The sequence below is a fragment of the Microplitis mediator genome, chromosome 6 (genome assembly GCF_029852145.1).
Source record: "Microplitis mediator isolate UGA2020A chromosome 6, iyMicMedi2.1, whole genome shotgun sequence".
Taxonomy (NCBI): Eukaryota; Metazoa; Arthropoda; class Insecta; order Hymenoptera; family Braconidae; genus Microplitis; species Microplitis mediator.
Window position 1 is genome coordinate 20,353,018 of NC_079974.1, and position 18,347 is coordinate 20,371,364.

The 18,347-nt window shown below is 32.7% G+C and overlaps 1 protein-coding gene across 1 annotated transcript; it reads left to right on the forward strand.

The window, feature by feature from the left end:
- The first annotated feature begins 9,470 nt into the window (after positions 1-9,470).
- On the forward strand, positions 9,471-18,347 carry LOC130669792 (uncharacterized). Its single transcript, XM_057472858.1, has 13 exons — positions 9,471-9,631; positions 10,820-10,998; positions 11,760-11,846; positions 11,926-12,097; positions 12,216-12,321; positions 13,137-13,269; positions 13,345-13,493; positions 13,580-13,620; positions 13,695-13,830; positions 13,917-14,027; positions 15,572-15,692; positions 16,459-16,569; positions 16,697-18,347. Exons 1-13 carry the CDS (start codon positions 9,514-9,516, stop codon positions 18,140-18,142), a joined length of 2,910 nt encoding a protein of 969 aa, XP_057328841.1. The 5' UTR covers positions 9,471-9,513; the 3' UTR covers positions 18,143-18,347.

Below are 18,347 nucleotides of genomic sequence, written 5' to 3' on the forward strand. Positions count from 1 at the left end.
ATTATTTATTAAACTATTATACTATTTCTCAATTCAATTTATGTAGATTAAAAAAATATATATAATTCGGAATTTTTACAATCTACTTGGTCGTCAGTTAGTTAAGATACCGAGAAAGGTCTGATGGGGGCCTCAATGTCGCGAAGCTTGTTCCTCGCAGTGATTCAATAATTTGATACTGCTATAATGGAGCCTCTTCGAAACTAGCTTTTTATAATCACTCATTTTTTATATATTTTTTATCATTATTACATTGTTGGTAATAAATAGTGATCTATTTTCTTAATAATTTTTGCCATAAACTTTCAAACTAATACTTGATTTTTTTCCCTAGCTAAAATTCACTATACATATTTACAAAGTTAATGATTGTTTATTTAATTTAATTTAAAAATTATAAAATTTTAGTGAAAAAATTATTCGAGATTTTGAATGATTTTTTATGATTGACAATTTAAATAAATGAGGAAATTTTTATTGCTACATGAGCCTTTGAGTTTTGAACTCTTGACTTACTTTCTCGAACTTTAGATCACAAATGATTGAAGATTCTAAAGGTAACGATAAAGAAATGATTTGATCATTTTATTCGAAATACAAGCGACATTTACTTTCACAATAAAAATACATCGGTTAAGACCTTTTATAATAACCATTGTCGATCATTTGTTTTATGATTAAATTCATTTTATCGATACACGGAAAAAAAGGAACTGTAATAAATAAAGCTTGATGTCTTATAATTATAATATTTTTAGAAATTAATATTTATTAAAATACTAAAATCGTGATTTCAATATTTAATAAATAATAATTATAAATCGAATGCTAGAATATATAGTTTATTTAGATAAAATTATTATTTAAAACTATAAAAAAGACGAAGTAAGTACTACAAAAATAAAACTTTAAAGATTAACAGCCAAAGCTTAAAAATCTGTCGTTTGTAAAATAAGAAATTATACTTCTTCAATGTGTAAAAACCATAGCAAGACAAAAAATTAAAAAAAAAAAAAATTATCTAAGTAGGATTCGTACCCAGGCTCGCTAGGTACTTTTAAAGATAGTAGCTATTATTATAATTATTATTTCAAGCCTGGTTTCATGGTATTTATTCTTATGTTTCATCTTGTGCGGTCAAAACAGGCGTCTTTTGAAGCGGTAAATGAAACATCAAAGTGATTGGAAACTGTTACGATTAAATCGGTTTTCGAATTTCCACTCGGGTAGCTAGTGGATATAAGTTTGAATCTATCCACTGGCTTGTTCGGATCAGTCAGCCATCGGTTAAGACGGCGTTACATAGTGAGATTATGGCTGGCCAATTCTATTAGGTAGCGATGAGGTATGACTCAAATTTGTTAGCTACGGGCTGGCCAACTATAAGTTTCGATTTAACGGGTAGGTATTTTGAATCGTTCTAAATCTTTTTGAATCGACAAATGATAATTTAATGTTTGCATCGCGGAAAGATTGTGATATCAAATTACAAAAGCTGTATATGTACTCTCTAAAAATGAATTAGTGAAATTTTGACGAATCAGTGGAGAGTCACTATTTCTACAGCTATGAGTATACCACTAATTCAACCAGTGGTATACTTCCCATAGATATCCCATAGGAAATATGGACCCAGTACTCGGTGTTGTGAAAAAAAAAATAGAATTATCGCCAGTTAAATTCTCTGGAAATCCCAGAATAATCCCATAGAAATCCCATAGAAAATATAGACCCAGCACTCGGTGTAAAAAAAAAATTCGAATTATCGCCAGTTAAATTCTCTGGAAATCCCAGAGAAATCCCATAGAAATCCCATAGAAAATATAGACCCAGTAGTTGGTAGTGTAAAAAAAAAAATAGAATTATCGCCAATTAAATTCTCTGGAAATCCCAAAGAAATCCCATAGAAAATATAGACCCAGCACTCGGTGTTGTAAAAGAAAATTAGAATTATCGCCAGTTCAATTCTCTGGAAATCCCAGAGAAATCCCATAGAAATCCCATAGAAAATATAGACCCAGTACTCGGTGTTGTGAAAAAAAAGTTAGAATTATCGCCAGTTCAATTTTCTGGAAATTCCAGAGAAATCCCATGGAAATCCCATAGAAAATATAGACCCAGCACTTGGTGTTGTAAAAAAAAATAAGAATTATCGCCAGTTAAATTCTCTGGAAATCCCAGAGAAATCCCATAGATATCCCATAGAAAATATAGACCCAGTAGTTGGTAGTGTAAAAAAAAAAATAGAATTATCGCCAATTAAATTCTCTGGAAATCCCAGAGAAATCTCACAGAAAATATAGACCCAGCACTCGGTGTTGTAAAAGAAAATGAGAATTATCGCCAGTTCAATTCTCTGGAAATCCCAGAGAAATCCCATAGAAATCCCATAGAAAATATAGACCCAGCACTTGGTGTTGTAAAAAAAAAGTTAGAATTATCGCCAGTTCGATTCTCTGGAAATTCCAGAAAAATCCCAGAGAAATCCCATAGAAATCCCATAGAAAATATAGACCCAGTACTCGGTGTTGTAAAAAAAAAATTCGAATTATCGCCAGTTAAATTATCTGAAAATCCCAGAGAAATCCCATAGAAAATATAGACCCAGTACTTGGTGTTGTAAAAAAAAAAATAGAATTATCGCCAATTAAATTCTCTGGAAATCCCAGAGAAATCCCATAGAAAATATAGACCCAGTACTCGGTGTTGTGAAAAAAAAGTTAGAATTATCGCCAGTTCAATTTTCTGGAAATTCCAGAGAAATCCCATGGAAATCCCATAGAAAATATAGACCCAGCACTTGGTGTTGCAAAAAAAAATTCGAATTATCGCCAGTTAAATTCTCTGGAAATCCCAGAAAATTCCATAGAAATCCCATAGAAAATATAGACCCAGTACTTGGTGTTGTAAAAAAAAAAATAGAATTATCGCCAATTAAATTCTCTGGAAATCCCAGAGAAATCCCATAGAAATCCCATAGAAAATATAGACCCAGTACTCGGTGTTGTGAAAAAAAAGTTAGAATTATCGCCAGTTCAATTCTCTGGAAATTCCAGAGAAATCCCATGGAAATCCCATAGAAAATATAGACCCAGCACTTGGTGTTGCAAAAAAAAATTCGAATTATCGCCAGTTATATTCTCTGGAAATCCCAGAGAAATCCCATAGAAATCCCATAGAAAATATAGACCCAGTACTTGGTGTTGTAAAAAAAAAATAGAATTATCGCCAATTAAATTCTCTGGAAATCCCAGAGAAATCCCATAGAAATCCCATAGAAAATATAGACCCAGCACTCGGTGTAAAAAAAAATTCGAATTATCGCCAGTTAAATTCTCTGGAAATCCCAGAGAAATCCCATAGAAATCCCATAGAAAATATAGACCCAGTACTTGGTAGTGTAAAAAAAAAATAGAATTATCGCCAATTAAATTCTCTGGAAATCCCAGAGAAATCCCATAGAAAATATAGACCCAGCACTCGGGGTTGTAAAAGAAAATTAGAATTATCGCCAGTTCAATTCTCTGGAAATCCCAGAGAAATCCCATAGAAATCCCATAGAAAATATAGACCCAGTACTCGGTGTTGTGAAAAAAAAGTTAGAATTATCGCCAGTTCAATTTTCTGGAAATTCCAGAGAAATCCCATGGAAATCCCATAGAAAATATAGACCCAGCACTTGGTGTTGCAAAAAAAAATTCGAATTATCGCCAGTTAAATTCTCTGGAAATCCCAGAAAATTCCATAGAAATCCCATAGAAAATATAGACCCAGTACTTGGTGTTGTAAAAAAAAAAATAGAATTATCGCCAATTAAATTCTCTGGAAATCCCAGAGAAATCCCATAGAAATCCCATAGAAAATATAGACCCAGTACTCGGTGTTGTGAAAAAAAAGTTAGAATTATCGCCAGTTCAATTCTCTGGAAATTCCAGAGAAATCCCATGGAAATCCCATAGAAAATATAGACCCAGCACTTGGTGTTGCAAAAAAAAATTAGAATTATCGCCAGTTCAATTCTCTGGAAATCCCAGAGAAATCCCATAGAAATCCCATAGAAAATATAGACCCAGTACTCGGTGTTGTGAAAAAAAGGTTAGAATTATCGCCAGTTAAATTCTCCGGAAATCCCAGAGAAATCCCATGGAAATCCCATAGAAAATATAGACCCAGCACTTGGTGTTGCAAAAAAAAATTCGAATTATCGCCAGTTAAATTCTCTGGAAATCCCAGAAAATTCCATAGAAATCCCATAGAAAATATAGACCCAGTACTTGGTGTTGTAAAAAAAAAAATAGAATTATCGCCAATTAAATTCTCTGGAAATCCCAGAGAAATCCCATAGAAATCCCATAGAAAATATAGACCCAGTACTCGGTGTTGTGAAAAAAAAGTTAGAATTATCGCCAGTTCAATTCTCTGGAAATTCCAGAGAAATCCCATGGAAATCCCATAGAAAATATAGACCCAGCACTTGGTGTTGCAAAAAAAAATTCGAATTATCGCCAGTTATATTCTCTGGAAATCCCAGAGAAATCCCATAGAAATCCCATAGAAAATAGAGACCCAGTACTTGGTGTTGTAAAAAAAAAATAGAATTATCGCCAATTAAATTCTCTGGAAATCCCAGAGAAATCCCATAGAAATCCCATAGAAAATATAGACCCAGCACTCGGTGTAAAAAAAAATTCGAATTATCGCCAGTTAAATTCTCTGGAAATCCCAGAGAAATCCCATAGAAATCCCATAGAAAATATAGACCCAGTACTTGGTAGTGTAAAAAAAAAATAGAATTATCGCCAATTAAATTCTCTGGAAATCCCAGAGAAATCCCATAGAAAATATAGACCCAGCACTCGGGGTTGTAAAAGAAAATTAGAATTATCGCCAGTTCAATTCTCTGGAAATCCCAGAGAAATCCCATAGAAATCCCATAGAAAATATAGACCCAGTACTCGGTGTTGTGAAAAAAAAGTTAGAATTATCGCCAGTTCAATTTTCTGGAAATTCCAGAGAAATCCCATGGAAATCCCATAGAAAATATAGACCCAGCACTTGGTGTTGTAAAAAAAAATAAGAATTATCGCCAGTTAAATTCTCTGGAAATCCCAGAGAAATCCCATAGATATCCCATAGAAAATATAGACCCAGTAGTTGGTAGTGTAAAAAAAAAAATAGAATTATCGCCAATTAAATTCTCTGGAAATCCCAGAGAAATCTCACAGAAAATATAGACCCAGCACTCGGTGTTGTAAAAGAAAATGAGAATTATCGCCAGTTCAATTCTCTGGAAATCCCAGAGAAATCCCATAGAAATCCCATAGAAAATATAGACCCAGCACTTGGTGTTGTAAAAAAAAAGTTAGAATTATCGCCAGTTCGATTCTCTGGAAATTCCAGAAAAATCCCAGAGAAATCCCATAGAAATCCCATAGAAAATATAGACCCAGTACTCGGTGTTGTAAAAAAAAAATTCGAATTATCGCCAGTTAAATTATCTGAAAATCCCAGAGAAATCCCATAGAAAATATAGACCCAGTACTTGGTGTTGTAAAAAAAAAAATAGAATTATCGCCAATTAAATTCTCTGGAAATCCCAGAGAAATCCCATAGAAAATATAGACCCAGTACTCGGTGTTGTGAAAAAAAAGTTAGAATTATCGCCAGTTCAATTTTCTGGAAATTCCAGAGAAATCCCATGGAAATCCCATAGAAAATATAGACCCAGCACTTGGTGTTGTAAAAAAAAATGAGAATTATCGCCAGTTAAATTCTCTGGAAATCCCAGAGAAATCCCATAGATATCCCATAGAAAATATAGACCCAGTACTCGGTGTTGTAAAAAAAAAAATAGAATTATCGCCAATTAAATTCTCTGGAAATCCCAGAGAAATCCCATAGAAATCCCATAGAAAATATAGACCCAGCACTCGGTGTAAAAAAAAATTCGAATTATCGCCAGTTAAATTATCTGAAAATCCCAGAGAAATCCCATAGAAAATATAGACCCAGTACTTGGTGTTGTAAAAAAAAAAATAGAATTATCGCCAATTAAATTCTCTGGAAATCCCAGAGAAATCCCATAGAAAATATAGACCCAGTACTCGGTGTTGTGAAAAAAAAAGTTAGAATTATCGCCAGTTCAATTTTCTGGAAATTCCAGAGAAATCCCATGGAAATCCCATAGAAAATATAGACTCAGCACTTGGTGTTGTAAAAAAAAATGAGAATTATCGCCAGTTAAATTCTCTGGAAATCCCAGAGAAATCCCATAGATATCCCATAGAAAATATAGACCCAGCACTCGGTGTTGTAAAAAAAATTACAATTATCGCCAGTTCAATTCTCTGGAAATCCCAGAGAAATCCCATAGAAATTCCATAGAAAATATAGACCCAGTACTCGCTGTTGTGAAAAAAAAATAGAATTATCGCCAGTTGAATTCTCTGTAAATCCCAGAGAAATCCCATAGAAATTCCATAGAAATCCCATAGAAAATATAGACCCAGTACTCGGTGTTGTGAAAAAAAAGTTAGAATTATCGCCAGTTCAATTCTCTGGAAATTCCAGAGAAATCCCATGGAAATCCCATAGAAATCCCATAGAAAATATAGACCCAGCACTTGGTGTTGTAAAAAAAAATGAGAATTATTGCCAGTTAAATTCTCTGGAAATCCCAGAGAAATCCCATGGAAAATATAGACCCAGCACTCGGTGTTGTAAAAGAAAATTAGAATTATCGCCAGTTTAATTCTCTGGAAATCCCAGAGAAATCCCATAGAAATCCCATAGAAATCCCATAGAAATCCCATAGAAATCCCATAGAAATCCCATAGAAAATATAGACCCAGTACTCGGTGTTGTGAAAAAAAAGTTAGAATTATCGCCAGTTCAATTCTCTGGAAATTCCAGAGAAATCCCATGGAAATCCCATAGAAATCCCATAGAAAATATAGACCCAGTACTCGGTGTTGTGAAAAAAAATTAGAATTATCGCCAGTTCAATTCTCTGGAAATTCCAGAAAAATCTCATAGAAATCCCATAGAAAATAAAGAACCAGCACTCGGTGTTGTAAAAAAAAATTAGAATTATCGCCAGTCAAATTCTCTAGAAATCCCAGAGAAATCCCATAGAAATCCCATAGAAAATATAGACCCAGTACTCGGTGTTGTAAAAAAAAATTAGAATTATCGCCAGTTCAATTCTCTGGAAATCCCAGAGAAATCCCATAGAAATCCCATAGAATATATAGACCCAGTACTCGGTGTTGTGAAAAAAAAGTTAAAATTATTGCCAGTTCAATTCTCTGGAAATCCCATAGAAAATATAGACCCAGCACTCGGTGTTGTAAAAAAAATATTCGAATTATCGCCAGTCAAATTTTCTGGAAATCCCAGAGAAATCCCATAGAAATCCCATAGAAAATATAGACCCAGCACTTGGTGTCGTAAAAAAAAATCGGTCTGTCAGTTGACCCTGCGGGCCAGCCCCAAAACTTTCCGCTGTTTTCGAGCTCGCTGAGCTCGAAAACATTATTGTGAATTTATTTTCGAGATATTCGAGCTCGCAAATACTTCTGTATGCCATTGTTTTGTAAAAAAAAGCAATTTTTAGCATTTCTGTCTCCCACGATATCTCGCGAACGAATTAACCGATTTTGATAGTTGAGGTGGCATTCGACGCGTTTTATCAAGTTCTAAAGCTGGTCGAATTTTGAAATTGATTTATTTAGCCGTTTTTGAGAAATTTCAAAAAAACCAAGGAAAAAATTTTTTTTGAATTCTTTTGTCAACGGTTTCTCTTGAACGAATGAACCGATTTTGATGGTTGAGGTGGCATTCGACGCGGCTTATAGAGTTTTAGAGCTGATTAGATTTTAGAATCAATCCATCGAGCAAATTAAAAGTTATCCAAATAAAACATTTTTGAAAAAATTTTATTTTTGAAATATCCCTGAACGCACCCTACCGATTAAGTTCAAATTTTTACGGCCTCAAGACATTAACAAGCCGCGTCGAATGACCTCAACAATCAAAATCGGTTCATCCGTTCAAGAGTTATGAATATTTACGTACATACCTACGTACGTACACACATACATACACTCGGACATCATCGTGAAATTAGTCAGGATAGCTTCATAGAACCTCAAAACGTCCAAATTTGATAGAAATTCGGTTTTTGCAAATCGGACCGAAACCAATAACTTCCCGAATTTTTGAAAATTTTTAATTTTCTTAGCGGGAAGTTAAAAAATTAGAATTATCGCCAGTTCAATTCTCTGGAAATCCCAGAGAAATCCCATAGAAAATATAGACCCAGCGCTCGGTGTTGTAAAAAAAAATTAGAATTATCGCCAGTTCAATTCTCTGGAAATCATAGAGAAATCCCATATTAAAATAAGTATATTCTGTTTGTATCTGGAATACATCAAGTATATATCTTAATTATATTATTTTATAGTCCTTATACATTATTTTTGTATTCTTTATATTTCTTATATACATTCCAGAATATATTCTTTTTACATTGTGAATATATACTATTTCCATGGGGGTATAGCTGGTTCCCAGTGAATATTCACTAATTTGAAGTGAATTTCAATGATTCATTCTTAGAGAGAACATGTCACGAAAGTAAGAAGTTCTAATTCGCGTGTTTGCCACCCTCGGTTCTGACTCAGGTAGGTAAATATACTCGCGGGTCTGTATATTATACTCGCTTATTCCCTTATAAGATAAAAATTATTAATTTATTATTATTTAACGGCGTTTGTTATTTTTAACGTTTTGTAATTTACGTTGTTGCATGTTTAAGTTAATTCATATAATAATAGGAAAGGTATTAGAATAAATATTTTATAGTGCATGCTGACAAAGCATATCAAAGATATAAGATGTCAGAGAATGCTCGTCTGTGAGTATCTATCACGGAGAGAAAAGAATAGTTCTGATTTCTATGCTAGAATGGTAACCATTACTATATTACATTGTACACGGAAAGAAATGTATGGTGTTTATCGCCATACTCTTATTAGAGTATTGCAGCAAGTACCATAAGTATGCGGCTTTGTCTACTATACTGTATAGGTACAAAAATCTTTCGAACCGGGAAGTTTTGGGGCTGGCCCACAAGGTCAACCGATAGACAGATTTTTTTTAACGTTAGCGGTTAAAATACTTAAAAATTATTGTTATTGAATAACAAAAATTTTTTCTCTTGTTAATACAAAATTTTTTTTTTGTTACTAGTAAAAATCTTGTTGTACACAGTTTGCGTAAGTAGATAAAACTATCGCTTCGAGATATATTTGTGACACGTGTAGATATTTGAAAGGATGATGGTTATTTTTAAGAATTTTTAAACGTGACTGGGTATAAAAACTTTGATAATATTTCCGCATTCTTGTAAGAATTGTATAATAAGGTATATAAGCTGACCATTTTGTTACTTCACATTACAAATTTTCATCAAGTTGTACTCATAAAACTATCGATTATTCTAATAAAACGATGGTTTATACACATAAAAATAATAAGTTTTGGGCCCATTGCATAACTATATTATTTTTTACTTCTAATATTATCAGTGTTTATTCCAACGCTATACATCAATCTCCAGAGAAGTTAAGTAAGTAAAATTAAAATTTTTCTCGAATATTATAAAATGAAATTCCTATCTACATGAGTTCAATTCCTATACAATATTGGAATAGTTCCTATGGCATTTTAGTCATCGTCCTTCTGCTATAATTGCAATTGTTCCTATAATATTGTGGTATTAATTCCTGTTATGTATCGGAATAATTACCTTAATAATATATTAATCACTACCATGCTATTGTGGAAACCGTTTCCATACTATGAGGAATTTTAAAATGTTATGGTAATCATTACCGTACATGATATATAGGGATTATTCCTACATTTGTTTAAGAGCTATTTCAATGTAGATATACACTAGGGTGATTCATTTCCGCAAAAGTTTTTTTTTTTAAGTGCTCAAGCAAAATCTCAATCTACATCGAAAAAAAAAAATTCTCACCAAATATGAGCTCTTAGTTCCAATGCTAAGTACTTGCCATTTGATTCCAAAGATTTCCCATTTAAAATACACGTAAATTAAATTACTTTTTTTTAACTTTCTAACACTCAACTGCGTTTCATGATATCAAGGCGGTTTTGGTCGCAAATTGTAGGGCATTTAGTGTTCTTCAAAAGTGCCCATAGTTATTTAGTTGTAATTCCAGCTGTTTCACTTGTGTCCGTTGCGGAACTCATTTTTCCTATAAAATTGACCTTTATTGGCTTGCAGAACGTAAACCAATGAAAGTACACTAAAAATGTTGATAGAAATATTATAGAAAATTTTATTCCCTTCAAAAAAAGTCCTATGAGTCAAGTCGCTAAAGTCCATAGTTTCCGAGTTATAATCATTTTAATAATTTGAAAAATAAAATATCAATTATCTTTTTTTTTTATATTTTATTTTTGCTAGCAACTAGAGGTTCGACTGCTCATATCGGTCGCGCCATTTTAGGGAGCCTCTAACTCACACACTACCCTTATCAACACATATTCGCTACCCGGTTTTCCGAGACTCCGAAAGAGGCCCAAATCCGTTTATTTATTTAAAAAGTCTAGTCAGTTTATTTGTTATAAAAATCTAGTCAGTTAACAAATTGCATTTTGAGTCTGTGTAATAAAAATCAGTGCCATAATGTCGAGTCGTCACCAATAGTCTTGTCAAAGAGTCAAAAACCGCAAAAAAATCCTTATATACTAATACTAATATAATCCTAATTTCTTTATTGTATAGAGAGACACATCCGTGAAGCAATTTCTTCTGAAATAGAAATTAAATTTAAAGACGAAGATAAAGTGATTTCCACAATTTTACATTCTAAAAGAACAGTCGAAAATAATAATTTACAAATATGGACTGCAAGTAAAAACCCCAAAAATGCATCTCAAGTTCTCTACAATAAACAACAAAATGTATGCAATCAAAATAAAATATAATTAATAAAATATAATTTTTTACTATTTAATTCATTTTCTCCCGAGTCGAAGTATTGAGCTTACAATTAACATACGTTGACTTATAGAACTTAGATAAGCGTAATGAGCTTACATCTAACTTAAATAACTTATTGGGCTTGATTATAACTTGAATCGACTTAAATAAAAATACTTACTTAATTATAACTTACCTGGAATAAAATCAACCCAAAGTGAACTTGAATGTACTCCCAAGTCGAAATTTGAATCGTAAGTCCAAAGTATTGGACGTTAAAATCGTCATCTAGATATTCAATGTTAAAAAAGATAGACAAAATAAATATCATCAGTATTTTTTCCGAAAACTAACTCCGAGGGGGGTTTTATCGGAGTGAAAGATTAAAATACTTGCGTTTTGACATTATTTGACTTATAGGCGTGAACTTTTGCACAAACATTCCCATCAATCTCGCAAATCCTCCACCATCGAAGTTTTCGAAAAAAATACCGATCACTTTGGGTTAATTTTATTCCAGGTAAGTTATGATTAAGTCAATATTTTTATTTAAGTCGATTCAAGTTATAATCAAGCCCAATAAGTTATTTAAGTTAGATATATGTTCATTAAGCTTATGTAAGTTCAATGTAAGTTCTATAAGTTAACGGAAGTTAAATGTAAGTTCAATATTTTGACTCGGGCTATTTTCTTACATATCAGTCTTCAGACATAATACTAATCTCAATATTAATTGCTATAGGAAATGAATGAACTTAAGAGCTTCACATTATACCAAAATCTAACAAAACTTTCCGCAGTTACATATTTTCATAATACTGGATTATTGGTAAAGTTCAACAAATTTTTTTAACACGAGATAAAAAATTCGTTAGTTACATTATATAATAAGTCAATACGTTCTGTAGCATGGCATTATTGGAGTTGAATATATAATTTCTGGCTTACCAATAAAGTCATTAAATGAAATTCATCTCGTAAATGGAACTTTTGTAACCAAGCGTAAGAAATCAAGTAGTTACACAATTTCCAATGAAACAACAAAAATCACTCCCAGTCTCCACAAAGATTCAGAATCATGTGAGTAAATTTAATTTAATTACAATATGCACATAATTGAATTTCCAGATATATTAAAAACCATGCTTTTAATTAATAATTAAATAATTCCGATGAAATTTAATGATATTATGTTTAGACGACATACCGTTATTACACTCTAATAACAGCACCGATAGAACTTTGTATCCCGAGTTATTTATTATTGTTTCTTATGATCTTAGTGCTAAATTACGTCGGTTTCGGTAAGTATAAAATTTACACTCCTTTAAATCATAAAAGTAGTTTTTTTTTAATTCCCTAGTGGATCTGAATTAAGGTAATTTACCGCATTTTGCCGAGTTTTTCAGGCTTGCCGCTATTTTACCGTGCTTTTGCCGTACTTTACAGGAAATTACGGTATTTTACCGTAAAATACTGTAATTATTCCGAATGCCTCGAATTTCTTCGATTCTTAATTTTTTATTAATTTAATCCCTTCGGAGTGAAATTCACTGCGGGGAGGAATTTTAAAAACATTATTAATGAAAAATAGCTCCACTCAATAAAATCGAAGGAAAAACTCGCGTATTACATTATTGATCAGCTGATACGCACACACACACGCACACACATATTTAGACACACACTCGCACTCACACACACACGCACACACACCCGAATACGCGCACGCACACATTTGCACACACGCACACACCCGAACACACACACGCACACACACACACACATTGTTTAACAGTTTAATATAAATAAATATAAATTTATTTAAGTATTAAAACTCCGGACCAGAGTGAATTGGGAGTGAAATAAAATCCGCGTCACTCCGAGATCACTCCGCTAAAAATAAACTCCCAATTTCTTCCGCATGTGGAGTGATTTTTTTTAAAACTACGAAACTCCGAATGGCGGAATGAATGCGGAGTGAATTCGGATTTAATTTCAATCCGAATTCACTCCGGATTTTTTATAGTGTAATTACCGGAATTCAGATCCACCAAGAATTTATCATTAAAATATAAGCTTATATACTTCACAATGTACTTACGCAAATTTTTTTAAGGCTGCATAATCCTTCCGAATCTATGGCAGCTGCTTCGTATGTATTAAGTCATATAAATTCTGTAGAAATGATGTTTTATGAAAGTCGACATCCAGCATTCATATTTAGTCCAGTTGGAATAATATTGGAAATTGTTCGTATCAATTATGGAATTATGTAAATTTTTTTTGATTATTTTGTTTCTTATATAATCTATCATCAATTGCAGGAAGAGAATACATTACCATTTATACAATTGGATAACGCGAAGTCTAAGATACATCCACTTGAGACTCTAAACAATATGTCAGATTATTTTAGTTTTGAAGATACTAAATTTATGCATAACTCCTATGATTATTTAATTCTTTTAACAAAGTACTATTATATTTCTTAGAAACGTTATTTAGAAGTAAAGACATGTATTAATTATATAAAGTAACAATAATATTTTTATTTTGCAGTCATAAATTCGCAACTGGACAAAATAACTCTGATACCAAATGTATTGTTTATTGACTAAATTTTTTTATTAAACTATGATGTAAATATTATAATAAGTAAATTATCATATTTTAGGTGCATCAATTTATCCTAAAGAAGGTATCTATAATGCAAAACTCAATAATTGCAGTTGTAAGCATCCAATAACCATCATTTTTGATGATGGTCATTATAAATCATTTCCTAGTACTGCAAGAGCTGTAAATAATCTGTGAGCAAGTTTTATTGTTATTAATTCATCAATTAATGAAGCTGAGTAATTATTAGATACTGAAGTAATCCAAAATTAATTTCTAGCATGGTTAGCCAAGGATATGAAGAAAAATCAACATCTAAAAGTTTTTCTAAAGAATGTGGTCATCGTATTGTTGAAAATTTGATAACACTTAGACGTCGTTATTTTGATTGGTTAGAATTTTTTTTATTTATCAATACAATATATTATTGTAATACGACATATATTGCTACTCGAGTCAAAATTTAGGCTTTAAAAAAAAATTTACTCACAATTTAATGACGCTAAAAACAGACAATAGTTATGACCTAATGAGCTATGCTTTTATCCATTTTCTGCACTTGTATTGGCAGGGTGCGGAGTATAGGGTGGGGACAATCGAATCGATTGTAGCGCCTGCAGTGGACGAAATACGCGTTAAATCGCACTTGTCTTGTGAATAGTTAAATGAAAGCAGTGTTAAAAAATAAGAACAAGTAGTTGTTGTGTTGTTAATTGCAAAAATACTGACAGAAATAGTAATTGCAAGTTTTATACATTTCCATCCATGATGTTCATTTTTGGCTAAAAATTATTACGGGGAATTTTTTTAATTACAAATTTTTAACACAATGTATTTTTAATTATTGAGTTTTAAAATTTAGAATTACGAATAATTAAAATCACTATAATTTCTTTACTTAATGCAAATTAATAATTTTAACTTTGAAAAAATTATAATTATAATGATTTTAACTCATTTGTTATTATGACTATTATTGTTGTTATTATTATTATTACAAGCTAACCTTATGTCGTTCAAAATAATATTTATTTTGTATTTATTAAAATTTTTTATACTTATTTTTTTCAGTACAATCTACTCTATATTTTTCTACCTTTCAAATGTGGTATCACACATATATTTCGCAATCTTTAAAAATTTTAATTATTTGTTTATAAAAACTTTCCGTATTCTCTCTGTGCTTTTTGAGAATGATTTAATGCGGTCGACAGATGTCGTTTTCGTTCGCACCCTGCCATATTGGCAAACTTTACAGTCCACAAGTCACATATATGACCTCGTGTACATGTCGGATAGTCCACTTAGTAATTCCTATAATGCCCTGTACATTTATGTATAGGTGCTGTGAATTTGTATATTTTGTCTTTTGGCATTCAAATAATTTTCAGTAGTAACAAAATGCTTTTGAAATAATTTTGCTATTCCGTTCTAAGTGAAATTAAGTTCTACGATTTTAATCTCGGCTCGAATTGTAAATCGAAAATATGTGACTTTAGCTATTGTGACTGATAGTTTATATACTAACAAGTAAAGCAAACTTACGTTTGATGCTTAAAGAACAAATCAAATTACACACGCTTTGAATAAAACATGAGATGTACTGTATAATTTTTTGCATGTACACTGTAAAAGAGTTGTGGAGTAAACTCGGATCAAATTCGAAGTTAATGCGGAGCGGATAATTTTTTATTTATTTAAACCTCTTGGAATGAAATTCACTTCGAAAGGGAGTAGATGCAGATTGAAATAAAATTAGTATTTACTCTGAATTCACTCCTAATTTTTTACAGTGTATCATAATTACTCCGGCCAATTATTTACTTATCTAACGAAAAGTGATAGTTCAAGGTTACATTTATGAAAATTTAATTTTGAATTTATTCAATTCGATAAAATAGCCATTATTATTTGTTTTAATAAAGCTTATTTCAGGTCACGAGATAGCTGTTTTTTAATTAACAAGGACCGATCAATTCATTTCTCAAATGGGACTCTACAATCAATGAATGATGATCAATGCTATTGTCATGATGTTAAATCGACTGATCAACGAGTAAGTTAATCATATAAAATTATGTTTACTGAAACAATAGTTTTTCTAAAAGTCATATATTCCGGATACATGTATTTCGTATTAAAGAACCTAGCTCGCGAAAATTTGTAATTTCACTCAAACTTTTTTTTATCGCACTCGTTTAAAATGAATCGGTGAAATTTTACTGATTCAACCAGTGAGTCGAGCGATCTCTGATTAAAACAGTGAATTAAGGTAATCGCTCCGCTCACAGATTGAACCAGTGAAAGTCCGGTGCAGTATATGAATATAATGAAAATAGGTTATAAATGATTAGTTTCGATTAATTTCATTTTTGAGATAGGCAATATTGAAACATTACTGTATCAACCTGAAAGAGGCAAATAACTGTCAAATACATTGTAAATTGTTCATTCGATATCAATCCAATGACATTGCGACGGTGACCCTCTTCGATTTTTTTGATTTTTTAATATGTTTTCATACATGTAGAAAGAAGTCTTCAGGTAAATTTTAGCTCTTTATCTCCACCCCTTCCGGAAGTGTCATTTTTGCTTAAAAAGGATAAAACTTTAACTATAGTTATGATAATCTCGTGTCATGGGAGAGTCAGTTTTTTTATTGTCAACGGTCTTAGAAAAGCTAAAAATTTACTTGAAGACTTCTTTCTACATGTTTAAAAACATATTAAATAATCAAAAAAATCGAAAAGGGTCACTGTCGCAATGTCATTAAATTGATATGGAATGATCCAAATATATCAAAACATTATGACCCAATCTAGGAAAATAACAAACGTCACGAAACTATTGCATGTGAGTATTCCTACAATAATAGTTTCCAATCTATAAAAGACAATCTGACTATTCTGAGATATCAAGATTATGAACAACAGGTTAGTAAAGTCGATTACAAAATAAATAATATACTGAGAAAGAATAATACTTAAATTTTAATTGATACCGATAATTTCAACTACAACGCAAATGACAACAATACTAAAGTTAAATGCGTCTTTACAGTTTAAAATCACACCTAATAAAGGTTCTCAGCGAGAGGGTTCTGAAGCATCAACAACCACCGAGAATATACCTCCGTCACGAAATGGTACGCAAGAGGGTTCTGAAGCATCAACAACCACCGAAAATATACCTCCGTCACGAAATGGTACGCAAGAGGGTTCTGAAGCATCATCAACCACCGAGAATATACCTCCGTCACGAAATGGTACGCAAGAGGGTTCTGAAGCATCATCAACCACCGAGAATATACCTCCGTCACGAAATGGTATGCAAGAGGGTTCTGAAGCATCATCAACCACCGAGAATATACCTCCGTCACAAAATGGTACGCAAGAGGGTTCTGAAGCATCAACAACCACCGAGAATATACCTCCGTCACAAAATGGTACGCAAGAGGGTTCTGAAGCATCAACAACCACCGAAAATATACCTCCGTCACGAAATGGTATGCAAGAGGGTTCTGAAGCATCATCAACCACCGAGAATATACCTCCGTCACAAAATGGTACGCAAGAGGGTTCTGAAGCATCAACAACCACCGAGAATATACCTCCGTCACAAAATGGTACGCAAGAGGGTTCTGAAGCATCAACAACCACCGAAAATATACCTCCGTCACGAAATGGTATGCAAGAGGGTTCTGAAGCATCATCAACCACCGAGAATATACCTCCTTCACGAAATGGTACGCAAGAGGGTTCTGAAGCATCATCAACCACCGAGAATATACCTCCGTCACAAAATGGTACGCAAGAGGGTTCTGAAGCATCAACAACCACCGAGAATATACCTCCGTCACAAAATGGTACGCAAGAGGGTTCTGAAGCATCAACAACCACCGAAAATATACCTCCGTCACGAAATGGTATGCAAGAGGGTTCTGAAGCATCAACAACCACCGAAAATATACCTCCGTCACGAAATGGTATGCAAGAGGGTTCTGAAGCATCATCAACCACCGAGAATATACCTCCGTCACAAAATGGTACGCAAGAGGGTTCTGAAGCATCAACAACCACCGAAAATATACCTCCGTCACGAAATGGTATGCAAGAGGGTTCTGAAGCATCATCAACCACCGAGAATATACCTCCGTCACAAAATGGTACGCAAGAGGGTTCTGAAGCATCAACAACCACCGAGAATATACCTCCGTCACAAAATGGTACGCAAGAGGGTTCTGAAGCATCAACAACCACCGAAAATATACCTCCGTCACGAAATGGTATGCAAGAGGGTTCTGAAGCATCATCAACCACCGAGAATATACCTCCTTCACGAAATGGTACGCAAGAGGGTTCTGAAGCATCAACAACCACCGAAAATATACCTCCGTCACGAAATGGTACGCAAGAGGGTTCTGAAGCATCATCAACCACCGAGAATATACCTCCGTCACAAAATGGTACTAAGAATGAACCTGCGCAACAATCTGGTGACAGTTAAGCAATATTTAACATTCGATCATGAAATTGAATATCGTTCTTAGTGTTAGATGGTGTAATAAACTTACTTGTATTTTTTATCGTTATCAAGTGTCAACAATTTTTAAATTCTGCTAAAAGCAATTTCAACAAACATCCTTGTATGTTTTCCAAGTATTATTTTGTTATTTACTTTTGTTGTATAAATATCAATAATTAATCTTTAA

Excerpts from the sequence above, each read along its gene's own strand:
- LOC130669792 (XM_057472858.1), top strand. The coding sequence starts at position 9,514 with ATGGTTTATACACATAAAAATAATAAGTTTTGGGCCCATTGCATAACT. Across the intron at positions 9,632-10,819 it reads TCAATCTCCAGAGAAGTTAA|AGAGACACATCCGTGAAGCA; the intron begins GTAAGTAAAATT and ends TTTATTGTATAG. Across the intron at positions 12,322-13,136 it reads GCTAAATTACGTCGGTTTCG|GCTGCATAATCCTTCCGAAT; the intron begins GTAAGTATAAAA and ends AATTTTTTTAAG.